Source organism: Callorhinus ursinus, unplaced genomic scaffold (genome assembly GCF_003265705.2).
Source record: "Callorhinus ursinus isolate GAN/ISIS: 27379988/994484 unplaced genomic scaffold, GSC_fseal_2.0 scaffold1, whole genome shotgun sequence".
Lineage (NCBI taxonomy): Eukaryota > Metazoa > Chordata > Mammalia > Carnivora > Otariidae > Callorhinus > Callorhinus ursinus.
In genome coordinates this window covers 50,192,761-50,217,119 of record NW_027397063.1, presented here as the reverse complement: position 1 = coordinate 50,217,119, position 24,359 = coordinate 50,192,761, and the positions used below count along the sequence as shown (strand labels likewise).

Genomic DNA, 24,359 nt, shown 5'->3' with positions numbered 1-24,359 from the left:
CAGTCCTTCATTTTATTTCTTAAAGTATTTTTTAAACACAACTTTTCTAAAGATCATGTTGCATCTCGATGAGAACGCTTTTCCCAGTTTAGCTGTCGGACAGAAAAAGCATGCAACAAAGGTAAGCGCAGGCCCGGTATCTCTTCCGGCCAGTAGAGGGTGCACTTGTCCGAGTATCTGGTTTCTCCCACGGGTGACTAGGGTGGAGTGAGTCTGGCCCCAGGACTCGTAACCAGATTCAGAGTCTCAGGCTGCATTGCATCTGTAACTCACCTTTGCTGAAATCTAGCACACAATTTCCCTCCTGAGAACGGCTGAGTGTTAGGGCTTTCGGTGCAAAGCTTCAACCTCCAGCTAGTGCCAGTTGCAGGTATAAAGGTTGATCCTGTGGTTGTATGGAAGTAAGTAAATGTTGATTTTAGACGACTAGTGAGTCAACTCCTCTGGCAATGTTGGTCTATCTTTGGAAAGAAAAGTGAGCTTTATCAGGCACCACACATGCACGTGCAGCCTAGCACTTAACTAAATGGCAATCTGGAGAAAATACTTCGTCTTCCACACATATCTCTGTGACCAAAGCTTTACCTCGAGTCGAGTCCATTCAGTAAGAGAACTGCGAATCTGCTTAACTACTTCACACTGTCTCCCTCTCGGGCTAAACAGTTACTAACACAATACTTAAAAAGACAAAGAATTAGACATCTGCTACCTTTACCAGCTCTCAGACTCTTGACAGAGTTGAAATGTCACAAGTGGAGATTTTCTTCAAATACTCAAACTGAATCCTAACATCTAAAGAGGATGCTGACTCATGTGACAAAGTTGAAGGTTACAGGAAGACTAAACATTTATTTAGAAGTTACAGTGTTTGTTTTTACAGAGATAGGTTGCCACAGATTATTGATTCTGGAAGTTTGTTAATACTTATAGGACTATACACATCTTAGTCTATTCTCATGAGCATCTTCTGAAAATGTCTCCTGTAGTACTCGGTCCAGTCGTCTTCACAAGTGTCTCCAGCCTGTGATACGGGGGCCATTGCTTTTCCCTCATCATTGGTCATGGACAGTGTGCCTAAGATTCATCCTCTCAGCAGCTTCTCTGGGGGCCTTGTGTGGCCTCCTGGGTGGTGGCAGAGGTGCTCAGTGAGGGGTTGCCTCCTCAGACTGTGTTACTCTTGCCAGGTGGAATCCTGTTACGGGGGCTTCTTTGATTTCCCCCTCATAACTCAATGGGTAGGATTCTCTGTGTCTCTCCAGAATTATAAAAACACATATACATTTATTTACAAGTGCATAAATATATAAATATGGCTATTATAGAAAAATAAATACCAATTTTCTCTCTTTTTAAAAACAATATATAGTCTTTCTGGGATATTGGTTTCTGCCTAAATTGTAGGAGGTGGTGTTTCAAAAGCTACGTGCACTGGTGAGCTGGGGGAGAGCCGCATCCCAAGTTCCTGCCCTATGTAGGCCCCTGTGGGGTGCTGGGAACACCAGTCTCCTCCACCCACTCGGCAGGAGTTAGGACTGTCCACCTCTTCAACTGGTACAAGGCCCAAGCAGCACGGGGGCCCTGAGGGGAGAGAAAAATGGAAAACATTAAAATCCAGACTGACCAGGGACCGTTGCTCAGTGGTACTGGGTCAGTCTCTGTGATGGGAGTTGGTTACACTAGCCCTAAAAGAGGCAGAAAGACATAACTATGGCAAGGGCATTTCTGTTTTCAGGTCTTAGAGACATGGCGGGGGGGGGGCACTTGTTACCCATGTGCCACCTACACATTTCAGTGAGGGAACACCAGAGACTCTCAAGCACTAAGCCTATACCCTGGGGCAGATGAAGTCAGCTGAGCCCATGAAATGTGGAAGAGAGCCCTGTTCTTTCCAGATATAAGCTGCTAGTCTACCCCTCTGATAGGATTTCTCTGGGCATAATCATCCCACCCCAGATGGAGTCGTTTTGATGATGCTGGGATCTGGCTCTAGGAGGTGCCTGTCTTAGAATTTTATCTCCCAGAGACAGAGTCCTAGGATCTGCACGCGAATGGACATTCATGCCATGGAAGCTAAGAAGCATTAGCCAGTTGTCTGAATCAGCATGTGCCCCAACCAAGCGTCCACTGGTTTCCAAGAGCCTGGCACGAAGGAGGACTGTGGGGCGGGCGGTATGCACTGAGGCCCCGGAGAAAAGGCTCTGTGGAAGCACAGAGTTAGGAGGGTGAGGTGAGAACTCGGTTGCTTAATGGCTGATATCATCTCATTCCTTAATTAAGAGACAAGACCCAACAAAGCAAGGTATTTGGGGTGATTAGAGAATGCCTCTTGGTGTGATGAGAGGCGGTAGGAATTTGTGAATGGTCTTAAAATGCCGAGACCAAAAGGGCTTCTTTCTCTGAAATGGGGATGTGTCCTTTTCTCAGCTTTTTAGAGCCGGCCCCACCTGGTTTGCCCCCACAGGCTCGCTCGCTCCCTGTCTCTCCCATAGAAAAGCTGTTGGATGGCTCTTAACACCACTTTTGAGGACTGTTCTCTCCCCCTCTCTAGGCCACTGTGGGGTTATGGACACCTACTTCATGTCATCCCCAGCCTGTGCAATTTCCCGCCCTGCCTCTGGCACCAACCTCGGTGAAAAAGAGGGTCCCAGGTTGCTTCTAGCCCAGGGCTCTGGGGTACGTTCCTCGCACCTGACTGGCCTGTGGCGGTGGGCTGCTCCTGGAGGTGGCGGCAGTCTTGGTGGGGCTGGAGCAGCAGGTGGGCTGAGTCATCAGGCAGTGTATATAAGAAAGAGCCCTCGTCTGGGCTAGACTTGGGACCCCTACGGGCACGAGACCAAATGGAGAAGTGAGGTGGAGGCAGCGTGGGCCTGTCTGCCCACCGCCCTGTCTGAGGGCATCAGAGCTGGTCAGGGCTGACCATTTGAACAGTAAGAGATGCCATACCACCACTTCCGTGGGTAATTCTAGTCTATTTCCATTTTATTCTGTGTAAGTCGCGGGTGCGTGAAAGGATGTGCAGTCAGGTGTCGAGGGGCCTGTGGACAGAGCCAGTTGTATGTGGCTGCTCTGGCCTGCCGAGCGAGGGAAGGACTCTGACAGGCCAACCCATGCCGCAAAGCAGGAAGGGCATTATAACTGCAAACACAACACCTCCTTAGGAGACAAGTCCGGTGGAGCAGGTTGTCAGATGTGCCCCCCTCCCCGGCCCCCCTCAGTGACTGAGACTGGGTTTGAGGAGCTAACGAGAAAGAAAGCTCTGGAGTGAAAGGCAGGGATGGGAGAGGCCTGGTTACCTGGGAATCTGGTGACTGGGGGGGTCATATCCAGTGCCAAGAATGGTCTGCTTTAGCAGGCCGCTGGTGTCTTCCTGCTGCTCAAAAGAAAGAGTAAAAAGGTCACATCAGAGTCCAGGTAGCTTTCCTGTTTGGTGTTCAACAGAATGAGCCATTCCTTCCTGAGTAAAGAGAGCCAGACCCAGCAGCCCAGGATTAGAGGCTGGAAGGGAAAAAGCCCCAGGAGGCAGCCCAACAACCTCCCCTATGCTGGCCCGCACCTCTGTGCCCCCATTCCCAGGACTACGTTACCTGCTGAAGCACCCCTGGGCAGTGCTGCTGAGCTTTCACGCCTGGGTAGGCCAGGGCAGCTGCAGGGCAGCCCCTGTTCACATGGATCCCACGGGCACAGGCCCGGCTACTGGTGCCACTGAGGTAGGGCTGCCCATTGGCCTGCTGGCCTGGGAGTCCTCCCAGTGGTACCATAGTATATTGGCAGGGGGAGGACAGAAGGGCACCTCGAGGAAAACCCAGGTCTGTGGTATGTTCTGGAACGACAGAAGGACAGAGGTATGCTTAGGCCAAGGAGGCCCAGGGCAGCCTCCAGTACCACAGAAATCTCAGAAAACTTCTGACTACATAGGGTAAAATGAGGTACGCAGGGAGCTGACACTGCCTCAGGGATGAGAATATTCTCTCTCCGAATATTCTTCCAGTCACCCACTTCTAACATTTAGACTTTTCTGCAGTGGGGAGAAGGGCGACTAGATACAGGGGCAAGAAGTGGTGAGCCAACAGAAGCAACATTTAAATGAGGCAAGTTGCCCAGACGTGTTGCCATTTGAAGCAGCAATTAGTGGGTAACAGGCCAAGAGGGGAAGCTCAAGGCATCCGCAGGCCCAGAGAAGCGGCAGGGAGGATGTGGGGTCCATCTGCAACACGAACATGTGGTCAGAGCAGCAGCTTCAGACATGGAAAGGAGTTGGAGCCAGATAAGTACTGAGCTCCAGTGACTCAGAGAAGACAGACCACTTTCCACTGCATGCTTTCCATCTGCCAAGGCCCATGAACTGGGAGGAAAGGGTCTGGGCGTGGCATATTTTTCTCTCTCTGAGCCCTGTGTGGGGACCCAGGAGCTGACGCTCTAGTGAATGCGAAGCAGAGTGCCCCCTCCCCTCCCTAGGCTCCTTCCCCGAGGTGCCGAGGGGGGTCACTCACTCACTTTGCTTAGACCAGGCCCTCCACAAACAGAAGGGGATGAAGGCGACAATGATGAGGACGATGGAGCCCAGGACAACCCCAACAATCAGGTAGGGCAGGTCGCTGGAGCGTGCCACCATGGCCCCGGTGCCCACAGGCCGCTCTGCGGTTTCCGGGGGTGGCAGCTGAGGTGGGGCCAGAGTTGGGGGTGGGAGCCGACCGGGCTGACCAGAAGACTTCCGGGCTGTAATTGTGGACAAAACTCACTTCAGCATCGATTATCTGACATTTCCCCCCTAACAAACAAAAAAACAGCACCAACAACAAACCTGATTCCATGGGACTGGGAAATGGGGTCAAACTCACAAGGCAGTGCCTCAAAACTCTGTATTAGATGAGTGTGGCATCCAAGCTCAGCATGAAACTGGCCTCTAATGGGAGATTTGGTATTGCTGAAGGGAACTGAACCTTCTATTTCAAAACACAACCTGAGATATTTGTGAGCCAAGCACTGAATCAGACTGGGTCTTTTGGGCAGAAGAGGTGTAGGGCTTTTCTCAGAGAATAGCCAGTGAACTTTTGGAAGAAAATCTTTAAAAAAACAAAAACAAAGAAACGCATGAGGGGCACCTGGGTGGCTCAAACAGTTAAGCGTCTGCCTTCGGCTCAGGTCATGATCCCAGGGTCCTGGGATCGAGCTCCGCATCAGGCTCCCTGCTCAGCGGGGAGTCTGCTTCTTCCTCTGACCCTCCCCCCATTCCTGCTCTCTCTCTCACTCTCTCAAATAAATAAATAAAATCCTTAAAAAAAAATGCATGAAACCAGCAAAAGAACTGGGAATGGCAGAATTTACCCATGGATTTGCTATTCCTGGGCAGATAAGGGTTGCGAAGTCCTAGGTCTGAGCCTGGCCGCGGAGCAGGGAGATGGAGGTGGGGAGAAGCTCTAGGGCATTCAGTAACAGGGAACCGCCCCTTCTCTAACAAGACGGCATCTCCTCCTGTGGCTCGTGCTGGTTGCAGGCTGTGTCTGACCTGTTAACGCCCATGCACAGCCGTCTGCCTCTCGACTCTTGACAGCTCAGCTGGGGATCTCCCGCTACCTCTCTGAGGGCAGCTGCTTACATTTTTCTGTCTTCTCTTCAGAACTGCCAGCCCTCCTCGACCCTCTCAGGCCACACTCTCTCTACTCTGTCCTGTGTCCTGATGGCTGCCAAGTCCCTATGCCCAGGGCCCTCCCCTGCCGGGAGACCTGCTTCTCTCTCAGGGTCTCGGAAGAATCAGCCCCAGGAAGTCTCCAAGTGGTTTCCCCTTGCTCCTTCCTTTCTCCTGGGCTCTGCTGCTCTTCTGGCTTCCCCATTTCAATAAATGGCAACATCATCCGTGCGCACTTTGTGCTAGACACCTCACGGTTCACTCTGAACTCCCCTCATTCTCCCCCGGCCCCGACGTGCTAGCGGGCCCTGGTCCTACCCCCACGTCCTCAGGACAGACTCCAACTCGTACCTTCTCTTCGCCCGTACTTCACAGGCACCGCGCTCTCTCCCAGCCCGCTCCCCCAGAGACACCAGGAAGCCCTCTCGACCCCACGGCCACAGGGTCCTCGATGATGCAATACCCACGGACCCCCCCCCCCGGGTCCTTCCCTGAACATTCCCTCTCTCATCCTCCTTCTAGATGCCACACCCTCCAACCACCGGGTGCTACTTGCAGGCAGGCCCTGTCCCCCAGGCTAGACCCACCTGAAGCTTCAAGCCCTCCAGCCCGGGGTGAAGCCAGGGTGAAGCCAGGGTGAAGCCAGGGTGAAGCCTTTGCTCTTTGCCCCGGGCACTCTGTGTGCCATTTGCTGCAGGACTTCCAGCCCCTCCCTTCCCTGCACAGGAGGGAAGCGGGCAGGGAGTGCACACAGGAGGCACTCTGCCTTTGCTGAATAGGGGAGGAAAGTAGTGCAAAGCTAGAGAGACAGTGTTGCCAATGTCGGGAAAATGGATTCTTTTCTGTCTCCATTCCTATTCCTTTGTGATCCTCTCCTGATTCTGTTCTTTGCAATATACCTGGGTTAGATGTTTCCATATTTGCAAAATGGACACTATGATATCTATCCACTTGACCAATGTGCAAATATTAACAAGTTATTATGTAGAGATGTTTAACATGCTTCAGTGCAGAGAAAGAATCCAGGCTTGTCGTTAGATGAATTTGGCCCAAAGTGTGCTCCACCCTAACTGGCTAAGTGAACTTGCTCCGTTTCTTTCCTACCCCTATGGAATTGTAGTTAAATCCAGTAAACCAACCAATGTAAGTACCAAATGTTATCGAACTATAGTGTTTATAGAAAGTTCTGACCTTAAGGATGGGTTCTATTCCATGAGTTCATCATGTATGAGTTAATTCCCCACTTCCTTGAAGCCATCAGGATGGCAACCCTATTCATACCTGAGGCCCAGGCAAATGAACAGAAGGGTTAAAAATGACAAGGTTTAGGAGTACTTAGAAAATAAGGTGTCTTCAAGGGGAAGAGTTATCAGTCTGCCACATGGAACAGTGACTTGGTCCTAGCTGGCTAGAAATAGCAAGAGGAGAGCAGAGAGCCTAAAGAGAATCACCTTTGGTTTCGCAGATCATCACGTTGCTGAACTCACTCTCCCCGCCCTCATTGAAGCACTGCATCTTAATGTCGTAGGAGGTCTCTGGCTGCAGGTGGCTGATGGAGTGCCAGTATCGATCCCCTGGAAAACACAGCAAGAAAGTCACACGTAGTGATATGCATCTGGTCTGTCTGGAACCAGTCACAGTCGGACTCGGACAGGGTTGTGTGTGTCTGGGCTGGTGCCGTGAATGCAGCAGGGCACCCTGGGGCGGAGGAGCACTGGAGGAAAGGAAGCATGTGGGTTTATGATCTTGATGACCCTAGGTGTGGCACGGGTCCATGATATGCGCACAGATGCTCTGTGGCCCACCAGCCCAGGTTTTATACTTTCACCAACACCTAGGCCCCCCTTGCCAACAGAGAAAACCATATCACCTGAGGTGCCGCTTACCTTCCACCATATCCTTCTTGTAGTCACTATCATTGTCACTGTCTGTGGGTCGATAATAGATATAAAAGCCATGGATTGGGGTGTTGTTGTTACTTGCTGGAATATACTATAGGGAATGGAGAAGAAAAACAAGTTGACCATGGAGCAGAGAAATCATGTGAATAGAAGCACTGGTGGATAGAAATTTTACCCCAGCCTGGAGTTTAAAAATTCACTGAGGGAGCCAAGAAAATACTTCTGCTGATATCTCCAAGGCTTTCTGGGGGAAGGCTGTAAGATCACTTGTTATTTAGCCTAAAGGTCCCCCAGCTCTTGGAGACCAGAAATGGCCATTTCTTCAAAGACATAAGTCCCCTCTAAACCTGCCTGGGTACCATAAGGATGAGGCTCTCTGGCTCAATTCCCAGGTATGGGGGGCTTGGGGGGGGTGGCCACTTAAGGGGAAGGATCTTAGAAGAAGGGCAGAAAAGTGATTCTTTCCTGCTCCTGCTGCAGCAGCCAGCCCCTGTCATCATGAAGCTAGGCCCCATCTCCCCGTTGCACTCTGTGCGAGGCCACTTACCATCCACTTGAGCATGATGGTGGTCTCGTTGACAGCATCGGTGAAGGTGATGTAAGGGCCTGCCACAGGCCTCTCGTACGCACGGCCACTATAGCTCGACACCACATACGGCCGGGAGGGGGCGCTGGGCTCACTCTCCCCCAGCATGTTCAGAGCCCTGACACGGAACTTGTAGGAGGTGCCTGGTAAGGGACACTCACTTGAACCCAGGAGCTGGAAAACACTTCTGACCAACCCCCACCCAGCACACCCAGAACCTGGAGGGACCTTTTGGGTAGCCCTTCCCCAAACGCCAGTCCCCAAAGGACACAAGGACTCCCATCTTCTTCAGAAAGGAGCCACAGAGGGGACAGCTACGGACCTCTTACGGAGAGAGGGAGGATAAGGAAGGGTTTGTAGGATGGAGGGGACACCACCAAGAGCATCCATGTATGCAAGACTGGGGCGGGGCCAGACCAGCAGAAAGAAGAGCCTCCAAATTTCCGACTGTCTTCTGAGGGGTCGGGGACAGCTGGAGGACCAGGTGGGACAGTGGTCAGACCCCTACCTTTCTCTAGGCCAGTGATCTCCACCGAGAGCCGGGAAGGAGGGATGGCACTGGTGGCCAGAATCCAGTCCCCCACTTTCTTTAGCTTCTTGTACTCCACACGGAAGGACTGGATTGGGAAGCCACCATTCCCACGGGGAATCCACGTCACATACACTGACGTCTCAGAGGCCATGGAGATAGTGGGCCTGTCTGGAGCTTCAGGGGCTGGAGGAAACCATACGTGAGGGAAGAGGGAAGCAGGAGGGACACGATAAGGTGGTTGTATTGCAACTGGACTTGGCCTGTTCCTGACTGGGGCCTGTTACCCGCCCCCCCCAACCCTCCCCGTCTGGTGGCCGTATCAGATCTTCCAGAGCTAACCTGGGTCACCTTCTCCCAGAAGAAGCCCTTGAGCTAGGGCCCCTAGAACCATGCTTCTGCAATGTCAGACTGTGGAGGGCCCAGAGTCTGTGGATCTCTCCTCTGTGCTGTCTGGACCCACAGGGTTAGCAACCCTTACCCCCCATGTCAGACTAACATTTTACTTGAAAAATTCCAATCTACATTTTCTTATTGGGGTTGGCCGGGGAGATGCCAAGAAAATATCGTAAGGCTTCCCAGACCCACAGAGCAAGATCCCATTCCACCTGCAGCAGTGAGCCTTCTGAGGTGGTGGGCCTGGTTCCAGTCCTGACTCCTGCTCGCTCCCGCCCCTCTGAGCTGCTGGGGGCTTACGAGAGAGGCGGCCGTGGTCTGGCTGACTGCTGCTCTGGGGGCTGGCTCCGGGGTCGTCTCTCTGGATCTGCTGCTCCTTGCTGGCCATGACGTCAGGTTTGGGTCGCCGTCCTGGAGGGAAATGGATCGAAACCAGCAGATGGGGGAGCCTGTATTAGGTCTCCCTTTCCAGAGAGTTCTTTCAGCCTGAGACTCTGCTGGGGGCGTCTAACAGGGTGATTCAAATCATACAGGACATTGGCAGTGTGGTCGGATTCCTAGCTCTGCCTGACCATTATGGTACTGTGCCTGGCCCCAGCGTGCGGGTGTGCGTGTGTGTGCATGTGTGTACACACACGGGTGTGCAATGGGGGCAGTGGCCACAGAGGCCAGCTGGCAGCTCTCCTGATGAGACACAGGACCTCAGCCTGGGCTCATAAACCACAGGGAGGCAACAGCTGAAAGGAAGATAAAGTTCAAAGTGAACAGCTGGGCCAAGGTGAGCAGGGCTTCCCCTCCTGGGCCTGGCAGGATTTGCTCAGGCCCACAAAACCCCGAGCTGGGGGCAATGTGTGACCCTTACCAGTTCGGAAGGTGACCATGGCTGTCTGGCCTTCGCCTCCACAGTTGTAAGCTGCCATCTCCACTTCATACAAGCTCCCAGGGTCGAGTCTGGTGAGGGTCAGGCAGTTCTGGCTGGCTGCAATGCTGGAGACGGTCCAATTGTCAGAGGAGTTTGTGACCTGCTGGAGAAGGTAGCTGGTATCAGAACTGGCATCTCAGCCCAGAGCTACTGGTGGCCGTGGTTTGCGGAAAAAGCAGAATGGAGTCCAGCAGGGCAGGAGGAAGGGAAGGACAGTGGGCCGGGTTTGGGGAGGGGTGGTGCTGCTGAGCGCAGACTGGTCCTGCAGGCTCTGGAACTTCTATCCTCTCTGGGACAGTGAAGTAGGCTCCCTGGTCCCTCATTTAACCATCCCGTCAAAGAAAATTCAGTGGGGAGGGTCGACAGCCCTCTCAGAGCTGAGAATTTCCCCAAACACCTCCTATCTGTATTTCTGAAAACCTCCGCATTTAACTTTTTTCTCCTTGCTCTATTTAAACCAAATAAACACAGTCCCTTAAAGTTTATGTTCTGCGAGGATGATTAGGAGGATAAAAGCAGCAGCACCAGTAGAAAGAATCTCAGCTGCTGAGTGCTTACTGTGTGCTCAGCATGGAAGCAAGCACTTTACAGGCCCTGTGAAGAGCTTTCACGACAACAGACCAAGAGACAGGTGGTAGTTTTTTTCCTGCTTCACAAATGCTAAGGCTTGGAGAGAGGAGTAATTTGCCTACAGCTACCTTGCTAGTGAGCGCAAAAATCATGACTTGACTCCAGAGGGCACATTCGTAATCATATGCAACTCATCCTAGAAAGAAAGAGTCTGGGAGCCAGAAAATCTTGGGTTTCAATCCTGATTGTGTCTCTAAATCCAGCTGCGTAACCCTGAGCCAGTTCCCTAACCTCTCTGATCCCTAAGGTTTTCATTTCTCACACTAGTCAAATGAAAGCTCTCAGTCTCTTCTGAAGATTCAGTGAGATGATGTATATAAAGTGTCAGGCACTAGCCTGGGACACAGTGGGTTCCCGGTGAGGGCCCGGCCCCTTCTGCAGACTCACCCCACATCCTCCACTGGGCGGGGGCCACCATTTTGATCCCTCTCTTTCCACTCCTGCCCTCACGCCTCGCTTTGTGCTTAAAAACTGCGGATGAATTGTAACTGTTATGGATTAACCTTTAATGGCCCCAAATTGCTAGCTCTTTAAATAAAAAAATCCAGGCTCCCTCCCCGACAGGTGATGTCGAGAGGCTGCTTCATCTCACCTACCCTACCTTTCAGGACAAGAGGTTTAACTGCCAACAGGGCACATCTCACAGAGTCTGCAGGGACTTGAGCTGTGGTTTGCTCAAGAATCAAACAGCTGGTAGGAAAAGCCCTTATCCCTAAGCAGAATATTCCAAAGGAGAACAAAACCTTCTATTCAAGGGACAGGGATGGTCTGGGCTCATTTATGTCAGACTTCCAGGATTTGTTCCAAGGGAAGAAGTTGTTACAAACTGAGAATCCTCAGTAGTACTGGAAACCCAGACACAGTAGCCCAGGGTCTGCAGATGCGGCAGGAAGTGAAACTGGCTTCACAATGGGAAAAAGTGAAAATGAGCTGAGTGCTTCCCAGTCTCCTGCAAGAGAAGGGGCTGGAAACACAACCCAAACACTGATTTTTCCCTCCAAAATTCTTCCTGTGTGACGATCCTTAAGACCTGCTAGTCCTTCGAGAAAGGTCCTGCTTGCAAGACATAATTACTGTCTTGGCTGTGTCCACCTAGCAGCCCCAAGTGCCCCAGAGGCCGGAGCCTAACTGAAGCCAGACCCAGCGGGGGCACGGTCCTCTCATTTTCCCTGTACCCCTTTTCTCCCTTGGCCCTCCCGGCGCTGGCCTCACGCTGCCACTGGGCTCCAAAACAGAACTAAGAAATAGCCTGGTCATTAGTCACTGTCACACGCCCACAGGGTGAATACGGCCCCGGTCTGGCATTTCCGGATCACCACACATGGCCTTTGCCAGCCTGCCTCTTGGTGAAGCAGTTTCATGGCCACCTTTTGGCCTGAAAAATATGATTCTTGTTCTCATTGCTGGTTCTTGTCTCCCGCAGACTGTAAGCATCTGGCCTGCCCTGATCTCTGTCTACAACTCGAGACGCAGGTGTCTAGTTACATGCAGAAACAGGATTAGGACCAGCCCTGCCCATAACCTGGGCAGAACAATGCAGCTTTTTGTTACAAATACATTCACCCCCATTTGCTGGCTGGCTCTGAAGAGGTCAGCAGGCCGTGTTAGTGAGAAATTGCACCCCAACCCCCACCTAGGAGGCAGTTTTGCCTCAGGGGTCTTTCCGACGAGCCAGTGCGTCTGCGGACTTGTCCTGAGCCAAGGTCACAGAGGGAAACAGAGCGAGAGGGGCTGGCAGGGTCCAGAGCAGGGGAAAGGGCTACTGCACAGCTGACATGCCGCACTGCAAAGGGCTGGGTTCGTTTTTTGGTATTGGAGGGGGAGAAGTGTTGATAAATACTTTTAGTATATAAAATATAGCACCTATAATACATTATCAAAGAACATTAAAAAAAATCCATTTAAGAACAGTAATTTTCTATTATCTAATGGTCTTAGAAAAAGCAGCACACATCTGGGATGAACAGAAATGCTCCTCCAGGACATTCCTTAAAGGGAACCTTATGCCCTTCTCCCTGTGGGGTAACAGCAGGTGAGCTCACGGCCCTGTCCTGCCTCACAGGACACTGTGTCCAAGAGGATGGCCTGGCTGCTGTCCCCACACCCTGCCAGGGCCAGAGGTCCCCTCCCTGCTAGCTCCCGAAACCTCCACCTGGACAGGCCTCCTTCTGTCAAGGAGAAACAGCTGAGGTTTGAGCAACTTGATGCGCTTTCACCTCCAACGCCCGCTTGTCAAAGCCGAGCCATGAGGGATCCTGAAAACTGAGGGGGTATTTTACAGTCCTCAGAGAAAACACTTGTTCACAAATATTTGTCTTCCTGGCCCTACAGCTAGCTTGCCATGTGGAGTTCCTGCAGGTATGTGCCCAGTGGAGCTTGCTTCCGTTAAAAAACAAAATAAAAAACATCAATGACAAATGACAGAGGGAAGGGGGAGGGCAGGTGATGGTGAACAGGGAGACTATTCACTTTCCCCCAGGAGGAGAAGTTGGTGGTGGTCGCTTCTGGGAAAACAGCTCCCAGAGAACCTGAAGGAGCACACATGACTTTTTCCTGGGCGTCTTAGGGTCCCACATGCCTCAACTCACAACCAACTTCCTGGGAGGTGGCAGGAAAGTACACCGGAGGAGACAGGAAGTCAAGGGCAGCAGTAGGGATTGCTGGTCCAGGCTGCAAGAACTCAAGGGGAGATGGCTAGTAGGCAGAAATCCCTGCCCAGGTCTGAGAGGTCCGCACAATACCAGTCACCATACCTTGCGGTGTTTCACCACGTAGTAGAGGATTGGCGCCTGGCCACCACCGTCGTGCCGAGGCCGCCACACCAGCTCATATGAGTCCGTCTTGGAGGTCCGGGGTGAGCTGAGGATGATGGGCGCCTCGGCAGGAGCCACCTGCCCCTTCTCTCCAGGGCACTGTGGGGAAGCTGGCTGCACTGATGTCAGGGGCTTTGGGAGCCCTGGGCTCCCCCTTAGCATCTGGTCAGGGCTTCCAGGTCTGGAGGGCAGCATGGAAGGGGTGGCAGTGTCCAGCTTAGTGTCCTGCCATGGCCTCAGGGTTGTAGCTGGAGGACCAAGAAGGAAAGAGAAGGGAAGGAAGAGTTAGTTAGTTAGTTCCCCTGGTCATTGGCTGACTTGTTGGCCCCAGGGAGAAGAGAGAGAGGAGTGAGAAAACCTGTGGGGACAGGAAGAGCCCTCAGCTCAGAGCCTGAGGTGGCCATCAGCCCACTGCACACATAGCCAGGCTCTGTGGGAAGAGAGAGGGCTGCGTCACTGCCCGGCCAGGAGAGATGGGCAGCCTGATGCCCTGTGCCCAGGCTTCTTGCCATGGCCCCGGGTGGCAGGCAGGCATCTCCGCAAACTGCTTGTTTTCCTGAGCCCATGCACTAGCCTCACCTCAAGTGACGGTTCGGTTTACTCCTGAGGAACACTGCACCTTCCTCCTTATGTCTATGTTGGGGTGGGGGACATGTCCCTTCACTGTAGGGTCTTAACACCATGCAGCCTTTTCCTACTCCACTGCAGCAGCCTGGCATGTGAGATGGGAAGCCGACTGTAACCCCATCAGAGAATCTGAGAGGCCAGGAGAGGCAGCACCTCCCTCAGGAGGCATCTGCAGAATCTGCCAGTGCTAGTTCCTCTCCCCAGCCTGCTGAGCCATAGAAGGTTGGCATCTGATCATGTGGATTCAGGTTATCAAATTATTCCCTTGGTGCATTTAGTCTCCTCCATGAGGAAGTGGAATCTTTGTTATGTTTCTTTGCACTGCGCCCCCCATCATCTAGTCCAGTGCCGAGCACATAAGTAACTGCTCAGTCAGTACAGTTATCAGCTGAAATGAATCAAGCTGAAAAGGACAGATTTGCTTTTCTTAACTCTAGGGGAGTAGTTGTTAAACTGGATGTCATGGAACCCTAGGAACCCACAGATTCCACAAAATAAAAAGCATTTTTAAAAATACAACAGTAAAGGGGCGCATGGGTGGCTCAGTCGTTGAAAGTCCGACTCTTGGTTTTGGCTCAGGTCATGATCTTGGGGTTGTGGACTGAGCCCCGAGTTGGGCTCTGCGCTCAATGAGGAGTCTCCTTGGGATTCCTTCCCTCTTCCTCCCCCTCTGCCCCGCCCCCTGCTCATGTGCACTCGCTCTCCCTTTCTTTCAAATGAATAAAAAAAAAAAACCTTTAAAAAATACAACATACGTAAAACGAATCATTTCCACTAGCGAAAATGTATACTTTTGACTTTTAAATAAGTTAATGTAAGCTTAAACTCACAACTAAAAGCCACTTTTATCTATTTTATATATTGGGGTTCTCAGTTGGATTTCAGTTGAGGAAAGAGCTCTGTGAATGTGCGGCTGAGATCTCCAGCCTTTTGGGCTGCACTCACCTGGCCTGGCAGTCCTCAGCTGGACCACGGCATGGGCGCTCCCAACTTCGTTCTCAGCCATGCACTGGTAGACGCCTTCGTCCTCAGGCCCTACGCTGACCACCCGCAGGGCCCCGCGAGACAGTCGGAGGCGTGGGCTAGAGGCGAGGGGCACGGCATTCCTCAGCCATAGCACAGAGGGCGGGGGCTTCCCACGCACCTCACAGGTGAGCTTGGCACTCTGGCCCCACGGGATGATCAGCTGGGACAGCTCCACGGTGACCTCAGGGGGTTCTGCCAGGAAACCAGAGCAGGGGTAAGAAAGGCTGAGGTCTTCCCATCCAGGACCAGACAGGCTGGGGAGGGATCTGTAGTCAGGAATGGGTCCCCCCCTTCCCCATGACTGTCGGTAGAGGGAAGGAAAGGCTCTTGGGTCTCTTCTGTCAGTCATGACAGGAAAGGGCTAGAGAGAAATGCCAGGCCCGTACCCTGGCCCCTGGGATCCAAGCATGCCCAACTCTCTCTGTCCTCCTCCACCACTCACTGGGCATGGGACCTCTCACAAGGCACCTGACCCTGTCTGAGCCTTGGGGTTAGGAGCATCTAGAAAGACCCCACCGACCATAGAGAAGACCGAGGAGAAGAAAGTCTGCAGGAGACACTCACCAAATACCTGGACGTTATAGAGGATGACTGCTGCACCAGGCTCCCCAACCCCGTTGTCGGCCATGCAGCGGTAAGTCCCCGAGTCCTCCTCACTGGTGGCGTCGATGAGGAGGTTGCTCAGCAGGAAGCGTGTCTTGTTGTAGCCGGCAACACTGGACCCATCCTTGGCCCAGGTGACCCGTGGGGGTGGGATCCCGCTGGCCACACACTCCAGGATCAGACTCTGGCCCTTGGTGACGATGATGGTCTGGGCCTCTGGCGGGTAGATGATGCGAGCAGCCTCGGCAGTGGAACCTGGAGGGGCCGGGAGGTGAAGGGCAGCATGTGGGGCCAGGACTCGGTGCAGAGGATCCCCTCCATCCCGCCTCAGGTGGCCAGGCCCCAGGAGGCAGTCCCAGACAGTGTGGACTTGGAATCAAACATCCGCTCAGGGGCTTACGACCTACATAAAGTGAGGCAAGTTACTGAACTCCCCTGGGCCTTGGTTTCTTTATCAAAAACAAGGCCCTCCTTCTGCAGAGAGCTGTTGTAAGAAATGAGGAAATATACTGGAATAGCGGCATTGACACAACATACGTATGAATAACTATGCATGCTGGCAAAGAAAAAGATGAGGGGTTGGACAGAGAAACAAATGGTGTAGGTGGCTTTTCCTGCTTGCACTCAGCAAGTGCACCCCAAGTCGAAGGATGAGCTAGGAGACAAGAGTCCACGGTATCCTCCACACCATCCATAGGTCTCGGTTCTCAGCATGACTCACGGTGTGAGCACCTCACGGAGCTGAGCGGGACCCACAGTTTGAAGACATGCATTTCCTTCCTTAGCTGTACAGTATCACAGGTTCCCAAAGCAAATCAACTTCTGGCTCAGCTGCTCAGCTAAGGAAGGAGTGATCTTTTGCCAGTGCTGGCGGAGAAATGGCATAGCACTTACTGGAAGGCAGGTTGCCCTCCAGGGGCCCCTCCCTCCACGCTGGCCTGTGTGATTCTGCTTTAGGTGCCAAGCAGGGGCAGATCTGGGTTTTGTAAGACCTGAGACTTACACAGCTTGGGAGGCCCTCTTTAAGAACCAGAATGCACAATTACAGATACAAAATCCCATGACTGAGGGACTGCTGAGGTTTGGCTTTGTTAGCTGCACAGTACATCTGCCCCTGGTGCTGCCTCTAAAACCAAACTTCACATAAGACGTCCCTCCACTGAATAAGCTGGAAGCCTAGAAAAGTGCCTGGCCCCCAGGAAATGCTCGGCAAAGGCAGACGTTGTTTTCATCCAACTGGGGGAGTGTGTGGGCCCCCACGGACCATCACCAGAGGGAGGTGTTGGGCACACCTCAGCGGCGCAGACAGTGTAGGCTCGGCCTGGCCTTGTGCCATGCAGGCCCTGTGGCCTCACACAGGCACAAGCGCCTCATCTCCTGTCCTGTGCACGTGCTGTCAGCTGCTGAGCACCAGGCTGTCTGGCCCTGGCATCCACATCCCAACAGATCCCCGCTCTGGAAGTCTCACAGCGAAGGAGAGCTCCCAATAGGCAGGAGAAAGGGACAAGCAAGCACAGCTACCTCCGGAGCTAGGCAGGGCACATGTGCCGCTAGAGGGGAGACGACCCCCACTCCATCTGAGTCCTGGATACCCCACTGGCCCAAGCCCCACAGCTCCCACCCCTACCTCAGAGAACTCAGACTTGGAGCCCGGCCTGTGCCCCCCCTCCCCTGAATCCCCTCCCTTCTCAGCCTGACCAGCCCCTTCCATCAGCGAGACACCCCCTTGCCCCTTACGGCGCACGCGGAGCCTGTCACTGGAGCCTGAGGTTTTCACTTCCTGGGTCACTGGGTTGTAGGCAGCACACTTGTACATTCCCTCATCCTCCTGGCTCGCGTTCACAATCTGGAGGTTTCCCGATGGCATGATCAGGTAGTTATCTGAGAAAACGGCAGGGTGAAGGGGACATGGGATGAGTTTGGGCCCAGAATACTGCAGCTGGTAGTCCCCAGTGGGCAGGCAGGGCAGAAACCATGAGCTGTGCACCTGAATCCCAATAAGCCCAAACTGAAAATGCTATTCTCCCCGTAAAACCTCAAATCAAGGGGGGACGGAAATGCCAGAGAGTAAAACTAACCAATCAGCTGACAAACTGGCTGACAAGCTAACAAACTGGCTAAATCCCCTGAGTTAGTACATAGGTCTATGAAAGAACATGTTATACTTTCAAGGGAGTAGGGTGGAAAGGAAGCAAGATTTGGGGTCTGCCAGACCTGGGCTTAAGCTTTGGATCTGCCATGGACTGTGTGATTTTGGACAAGCTGATTAACCTCTTAGATCCTGTTTCCGCATTTGTAAAGCGGTAGGATATGTGCTACCTCAGTGCCACTGTAAGGATTGAGGGCCCCATGCTGTACACGTGGGAGATGAGATGGTCATTCCTGCAAGCCACCAGGAAGGAGGGAAATAAATTTATAATTTCCCATGAGTCTCTGTCAGGGTCACGGCTCTGAGCCACCTCACTATTGAATTTCTGCAACCAGGGAGGAATATTCTAACTCCCAACCACGACCTTCTCCATGAATGTTACTGAAACCCTTCTTCTGCATCACTGGTTTGCTGGACTTTGTCTGCTTCGGGACCAGGGATGCCGTGGGGACGTGGCCCCAGGGCTGTGTTCTACTTCTTTCAACAGGAGAAAGATCCGTGGCTTCTGGACGCTCCAGTGATTGGGATGGTGTTCAGCTTCCTGGTAGGCAAAGCACTGGCCATCAGCTCTGAGCTCTCTGGTGGCCTGGCCTGCCCCGGGGGGGTCCTGGTGTCTCCGCAATCTGGGTTCACTGAGCCTGGTGCCTGCCTGCCTGCCACTGGGCTGCCCCAGGTATGAGCAGCTTAGTTAATGCCTGACAGAATGGGAAAAACCCCTGATTCCTGTGGGGCTTCCTCCAGAGGCTATAGCCAAGCTTCTGCTAGAGACAATGGAGATTAATTCTCTACTCCTCTTAGTCTCCAGTTATTTCTGAGTGGAAGGATTAGGGGTTTTACCCTGTCAAAAAATAGTTTTCTGCATTTTCTATAGTGAACATATATATTCCTCATAGGAATACAGGAACATATTCCTTTCATAACCAGAAAAACATAATGAAAATATTTAAGTAGCTAGAGAATATTCTAAAAGGAATACATTTTGAGCTGTGGGTTCAGTTAAGCAGGGTCTACTTGGCCTTCAGTGAAGGGTCAACTATGGGAAGAAGCTGTTTTCATCTTGAGAGACATCCCCTCTCCTCCCTGGCATTCTGTGGACCACAGCTTGGCCTCTCCTAGCCCAGCTGTCACGTACGCCGTGGCCTGAGCAGGAAGCTAGGACAGCTGAGACAGCTGCATTACCAGGAAGATGGGAAGGGAAAAACCCGAGTCCCACTGGCAAGCTTCCTCTGCTGTATGGGAAAGAGCTCCACCTCCCATCGGGCAGCCCTGCAGTCCCACGGACGGCTGGGTTCGTCAGGCCGCCTTGCTGTGTGTGCCTGGTGGCAGGGAATCCAGAACCCTGTCCTGACAGCCTTGATCAAATGGTGACAGCTCAGCAACATCTTCCAGAGCCTCAGAGGATGAAGACATTCCTCTCAAAAGGGCAGAAGACCTTCCTTATGGAAACCAATCCCTTTAGGATCCTACAGGGCTATGTAGCAAGGAAGAAGACCGCTGACCAGTGAGGTGAGGAGGGGGCGGAGGGCATGTTGATGGGGGTTGAGGACGCAGTAGGCAGAGGTGGTCAGCTTCCCCACTTGCTCACTCACCTCTAGATGCCTCTAGCCACTCTTGTTTGACACTGTATCGGACCTGGGCTTTTGGGTGGCTCTCAGGAAGGTGGCAGGCAATGACCGCTGTGTTCCCCTCATCTACTTCAATCACGTGCTGCACGTCCAACTTGAAGTCCTGGAGGTCTGTGGAGAGAAGGGAAGGTGCCAACTGGGCCTCGATGGAGGAGAGAGACAAAGCACCATTTTAGGGTGGGCAGATGCCGTGGTGTCTTCAGTCATGATAAACAGCTGCAGGAGCCTCACTCCCTGGGGGCTTTCTGGGGGTGGTCCAAGTCCTTCCTCCAGCCTTCTGTTGTCTATAAGAGTTTGCAGGATGGAATGTGTGGCCTCCATCACTGCAAGAGAGCTCAACTTGGTATGTATAAGCTGGAGAGTGGGAACACTGTGTAAAGAATTCCACCAGGAGATGCCTGTGACCCAGACTGGCCTCTTCGGTTACTCTGAGACATGGCGGCCAGTTGGCCAGGCCCAGGGGCCCTACTGAACCTGGCAGGAGATGGGTCACTGATCAAGGCATAAATGCTCTGGCACAGCTAATGGAGATGGAAGGGAAGGCTGAAAGAGAATTGTGATCTTTTCTTTCCAGTTCAGTCAAGTTCCCTGGTTCTTCTTTGACATCCCCAGTAAAAGTGACAGGCCCTAGATACTGCTCAATTGCCAACCATGGTTGTGACAGGAAGGCTGAAGCTACCCAGAGCTATACTCTCTGTCATGGCTAATCCTTCCTTGGGGCTGGGGGTGCAGGATCTGTGGATGCTCTGAGGGCTTTCTAAGGCAAAGACGCATCTCCACGGTGTGGCTAGTGGTAGTGGAATATGGGAGGGCTGAGGGTCCTGACACCAGGTTGCAGTGTCTGACAACATGGTGGCTGTCTCTTCTGACTTGGCTTGGTGGCAAGATTGGGATCTAAGCTGGGAGAGGATGGAGCTCCATCTGTAACAAGAGCAGAATGTTTCCCAAATAATTTAACCGTTCAAACCACAAAACTCTCTTTGTATGAGCCAAATCACTGATGTTGCTGAACAAAATTGGACACTTGGGCAAAAAACACTCCAATTTTGTTTTTCAGGACTGTGGTTGAATTTAAAAGAAGACATAAAATGAAAGGGGACGAAGATAAGAAAGATGAGAATATTTACCCAGACGCTCCCTCATAAAGGTACTTAGAAAGCCCTTGAGGCACCCTCTCTGAATGCTGACCATACCAAAAATTCTGCTCAGCTCCTGAGAACAGACGCCATCAGAGCTTTTACTGCAATTCTGCTGCAAGACTCCACCTGCCTGTGTTGTTTCCCCGGGAGACCCAGAGAAGGCAAGAAGGCGACAGGAGCAGGCAGGAATCAGGTTTCTCACAAAAGAGAAGAGGTAATTACCAAAAACAAACTCTGGTCACCAGAGGAGAGCCCAGGGATCAGGGCACGCAGTAAGGTCAGAAGGTTTCCAACTTAATGGAACTTTCCAGAAGCTTTTAGACAAGCCATGCCAGGATAGGAAAGCCCTTTTGTTTCTATGAAAGGATCACTGTCTCTCTGTTTACAATGTTAGAGTGTGAACTTTTTAGGGGCAGGGACCAAGTCTTGTTTGTGTATGTGTCCTCTGAACCTAACCCAGGGCCTGGCCTAAGTAGATGCTCAGTCAATGCTGAATGACCGAATGAAGGACTATCTTGGAAGTTGGGACCCTCCGATCAGGTACAAGATGCCCATTTATGTTGCCTATGAACTCAAATTTCCTAGTTGTGTTTCGTCTACACTGCAAGCTCAAGGACAGAGGCCTAGCACAACACATTTTCTATGAACCTTTTATCTAAGTATGGTTATTATGAAAATAGACTGCCTCTAGAGCGGTTACTTCTGGAGTCATAGAAGAGATGTGAAATAGGCAGTGAAGGTGGAGTAGGAAATATGTGCTGTGCACCAGTGGCATGGCAAAAACAGACAGACTGCCCCCATTCATTTCTATCGCCCTCTTTTACTTTCTGGGCTGAACAAGTGATATCTGGGGGTAAAGGGGAGATCTCACTTATGGATTGCTTCCTTTGGGTGGGTACAGTGCCTTCTGGGCTTTTAAAGAATTATCTCGTCATTGTTTAACTATCTGACTCCAACTAAATCGTGAACTCCTAGGGGACGGCCTATTGATTTTACACTACACACCCCAGCCCCAAACCCCACTGCACAGTATTCAGGATACAGCAAATGCTCTATAAATCCTTGCTGAATGAATGAACAATTTGGAAGGCTGAGCCCAAGGCCAGCTTGCTGGGAGTGCACTCTGTGCAGCTGCACGTGGCCCTCTGCCTGGAAGGGGCCGGTGCTCGCTTTAATGCTCATCACACTGCTCATCACCATCTTCAAATCCTTAACAAGTTTGAACAAGACTCCCCATTTTCATTTTGCGTTAGACCCCCAAAATCATGGAGTCCAGTCCTGGCTGAGCTTCTCAGCCAAGACAGCGGATGTGTGTTTTCTCAGAGAGGAAGGAGATATGGACTATGGGAGAGGGTGGATGGCCTGCGCACAGTGTGTTCTGACTAAATATTGCTAACTGCTTTTCAAAAGCAATGCACTTAAACAATGCAAAGGCCTTAATCCTCCTCCGCACAGTGTGTGCTGTACCTGCCAAGTCAGGAGGCTCCCCACAAAGCGAGCTGTGAGCGATTGTCCGCTCAGGGGCATCTGGAAAATTCCTGTCACCAAGAAGCACTCTCTTCCACGGTCCAATAAATCTAAAACTACTCCACCAAAGAGTTTGAGTTTTTTTTTTCCCTCCTCTGCTTTATTTCATTCCAAGAAAATTTGCCTCAAGCAAAGATATACTCAAACCTAACAGATCATTTTACAAGAAAGAAAGGAGTTTGGCACCAGAATGCCATCTCCATGTTAATGGCCCAGGCTGTTGCCCCATTGTAATCGAGAGCTTATCCAGGCACAAGGCACGCACTTCTCCATGCACCCACCTCACCGACCCACCACTACAAAACACAGCCACCCCCCTCATTCCTCTTGGCTCCTTCTGAACCTTCTGACAACTGCCAAGTTGGAGACAGAAGGCTGTGCAGTGGGGGAGGCACAAAGCTGGGCACTGGTCAGCCATGTGGCCAGATAGCCCCTCTGTTCTGATGCCAACATGTGCACAACAGCCCATGTGGGCAGGACCAAGTACACCCGAGCTGGGCATCCTACTGGCAGGCCTGCCTTCCTGGCTTCAAAACAAATAAGCAGTAGTTCGGTCCTTGGCCCTCCCTGTTCCTCCTGAGCTTAAGCCTTAGCCGTTGCTTCCCCAGACAAACACATCCAATTTGGCTGCTAGAGCAAAAGTTGAGTTTCACTAAGGGATCACAGGCAGAGTAACAAAGTGATGATGGATCTGAAAATCAGAGCACCCCCTCTTTAGTGCTTTTAGGCAGGAAGGAGACTGGGGGGGGGTGGGCTGGAGCCGTGGGATCAGTAATGGCCTAATCAGCCACCAGATGAGGCAGATGCAGAGATCTAGTTGGCTGCAAGTGAAGGAAACCAGCCTATTCCCAGGCCCCTTTGTCTGCAAAGCCGGGTTCCTGCCCAGTCCCCGAGCTGCTCTGGGCACCTTCCTGGGCCTAGGGGGCAGGCCCTTCAATTCCAAATGGGGTTAACAGGCCACACTGCAGAATGATGGATCGGGTTTCAGGGGGAAATGGTTTGACAGGACACCTGCCCTTGCCTGTGGGCTGGTGTGTTTGAGAAATCCATTAGAGGAATGTTTTTGCAGCTTTAATCCTCTTACCTTCCCCCAGAGCCCTCTTGTGCATCCTCTCTTTGTGTATTCTTATGGCTATTTTATTAACTTGTCTGCACTAATCAAATGCCAATAGGTCCACTCTTGTTTCTCAGCTCTCAACAGGCCAGAAGCCCTGGTCTTTGGGGCCATCTCTGGGTTTACAGAGTCTCCTTTTCACAGAACTTTGTACTTTCTAAGAAAGTCCAAATAATTTGGGTTCATATAGAACCCTGCCCAGTTCCTTCCTTCTAGGCCCTCCATTTCTTAATGGAAATGTATCTTTTGATACGTCATTTCCACAGATGACAGGGATTTGTTCAGACGCAAACCATGTGATGTGCTCTGGGTTTCCTCCTCACATTTATAGGGTACAGTAGGCACCTGCCTTCTGAGCCAAGGGAAAACAGGGAGGAAAATAAGAACTGTGAGAAGCATGTGGGTGTGGCTGCCGTCACCAGGGTCGCCTGCAAGACTACAAAGAGGCAAGTTTTATCTTAAGCCCCTTTGAATTTCTTCTCACCTCGTAGCCGGATCCATCCTTCAGCTCAGCAGAGCTATGAATTAAATTACAGTATTTGGTATATGATCATGAATTCCCATGACACAAAACTGTCAAATCTTAAGTGTAGGCTCATCCCTCCCAACTGTTATAGAATTTACACATCCAGTTCCAGGGTGCATTGCACCACAGCAGAATGCCCCCGGTGTAATCTATAAGGCATTTCAAGGCGTTTCCTCATTTGGCCCTCCTCTCCCTGAGACCTCTCTTAGGCTGCAAGTCAAAGTTCAGTTAAGTAAGAAGTCAGGTAAGACAGTGCCTTTTGGCTGGAGGCTGCATAGCATCAACCCCGTCCCTATTTCCATGAACTCAGCTGAACACTTAAAAAAAAAAAAAAGTCATTTGCTACCCATCCAGGCATTTCTTAAGTATAGTCAGTCCCGTCCCACCCTCTTGCCTCAAGACAAGCCTGTACTCATCTGCTGAGGTCTGGATGGGATCCACCAGACCGTGGGGGCACCGCATGGGGCTCACTTCGCAATGCTGTCAGCATGGCTTGGTAGCCTCTTGGCCATTGGCAAGTTTCTGGGCCGATAATTCTACTCCCAAACTCTCATGGCCTCGAGGCCTCAACTGTCCTTGTGGTGGCTTGCTGCATCTACGGCTACCATCACAAAGCATAG

The 24,359-nt window shown here is 51.9% G+C and overlaps 1 protein-coding gene across 10 annotated transcripts in view; it reads right to left on the bottom strand.

Moving 5' to 3' along the window:
* Positions 1-798: 798 nt before the first annotated feature.
* The window catches only part of BOC (BOC cell adhesion associated, oncogene regulated), a 72,730-nt gene continuing 49,169 nt past the window's right edge, over positions 799-24,359 (bottom strand). For 5 of the 10 annotated variants that reach the window (XM_073893471.1, XM_073893472.1, XM_073893470.1 and 2 more), the window contains 16 exons: positions 19,398-19,544; positions 17,397-17,540; positions 15,621-15,914; positions 14,976-15,248; positions 13,344-13,651; positions 9,901-10,063; positions 9,339-9,449; positions 8,622-8,828; positions 8,075-8,256; positions 7,513-7,618; positions 7,078-7,200; positions 4,495-4,716; positions 3,585-3,820; positions 3,294-3,370; positions 2,626-2,819; positions 801-1,578 (listed from right to left, as the gene is read on the bottom strand). In XM_073893471.1, the coding sequence (XP_073749572.1) occupies positions 1,391-1,578; positions 2,626-2,819; positions 3,294-3,370; positions 3,585-3,820; positions 4,495-4,716; positions 7,078-7,200; positions 7,513-7,618; positions 8,075-8,256; positions 8,622-8,828; positions 9,339-9,449; positions 9,901-10,063; positions 13,344-13,651; positions 14,976-15,248; positions 15,621-15,914; positions 17,397-17,540; positions 19,398-19,544 (2,975 nt within the window). In that variant the 3' untranslated portion in view covers positions 801-1,390. Of the gene's footprint in view, positions 1,579-2,625; positions 2,820-3,293; positions 3,371-3,584; positions 3,821-4,494; positions 4,717-7,077; positions 7,201-7,512; positions 7,619-8,074; positions 8,257-8,621; positions 8,829-9,338; positions 9,450-9,900; positions 10,064-13,343; positions 13,652-14,975; positions 15,249-15,620; positions 15,915-17,396; positions 17,541-19,397; positions 19,545-24,359 lie in introns of those variants that run through there. The other 5 variants (XM_073893469.1, XM_073893466.1, XM_073893468.1 and 2 more) reach the window with 4 other exon arrangements.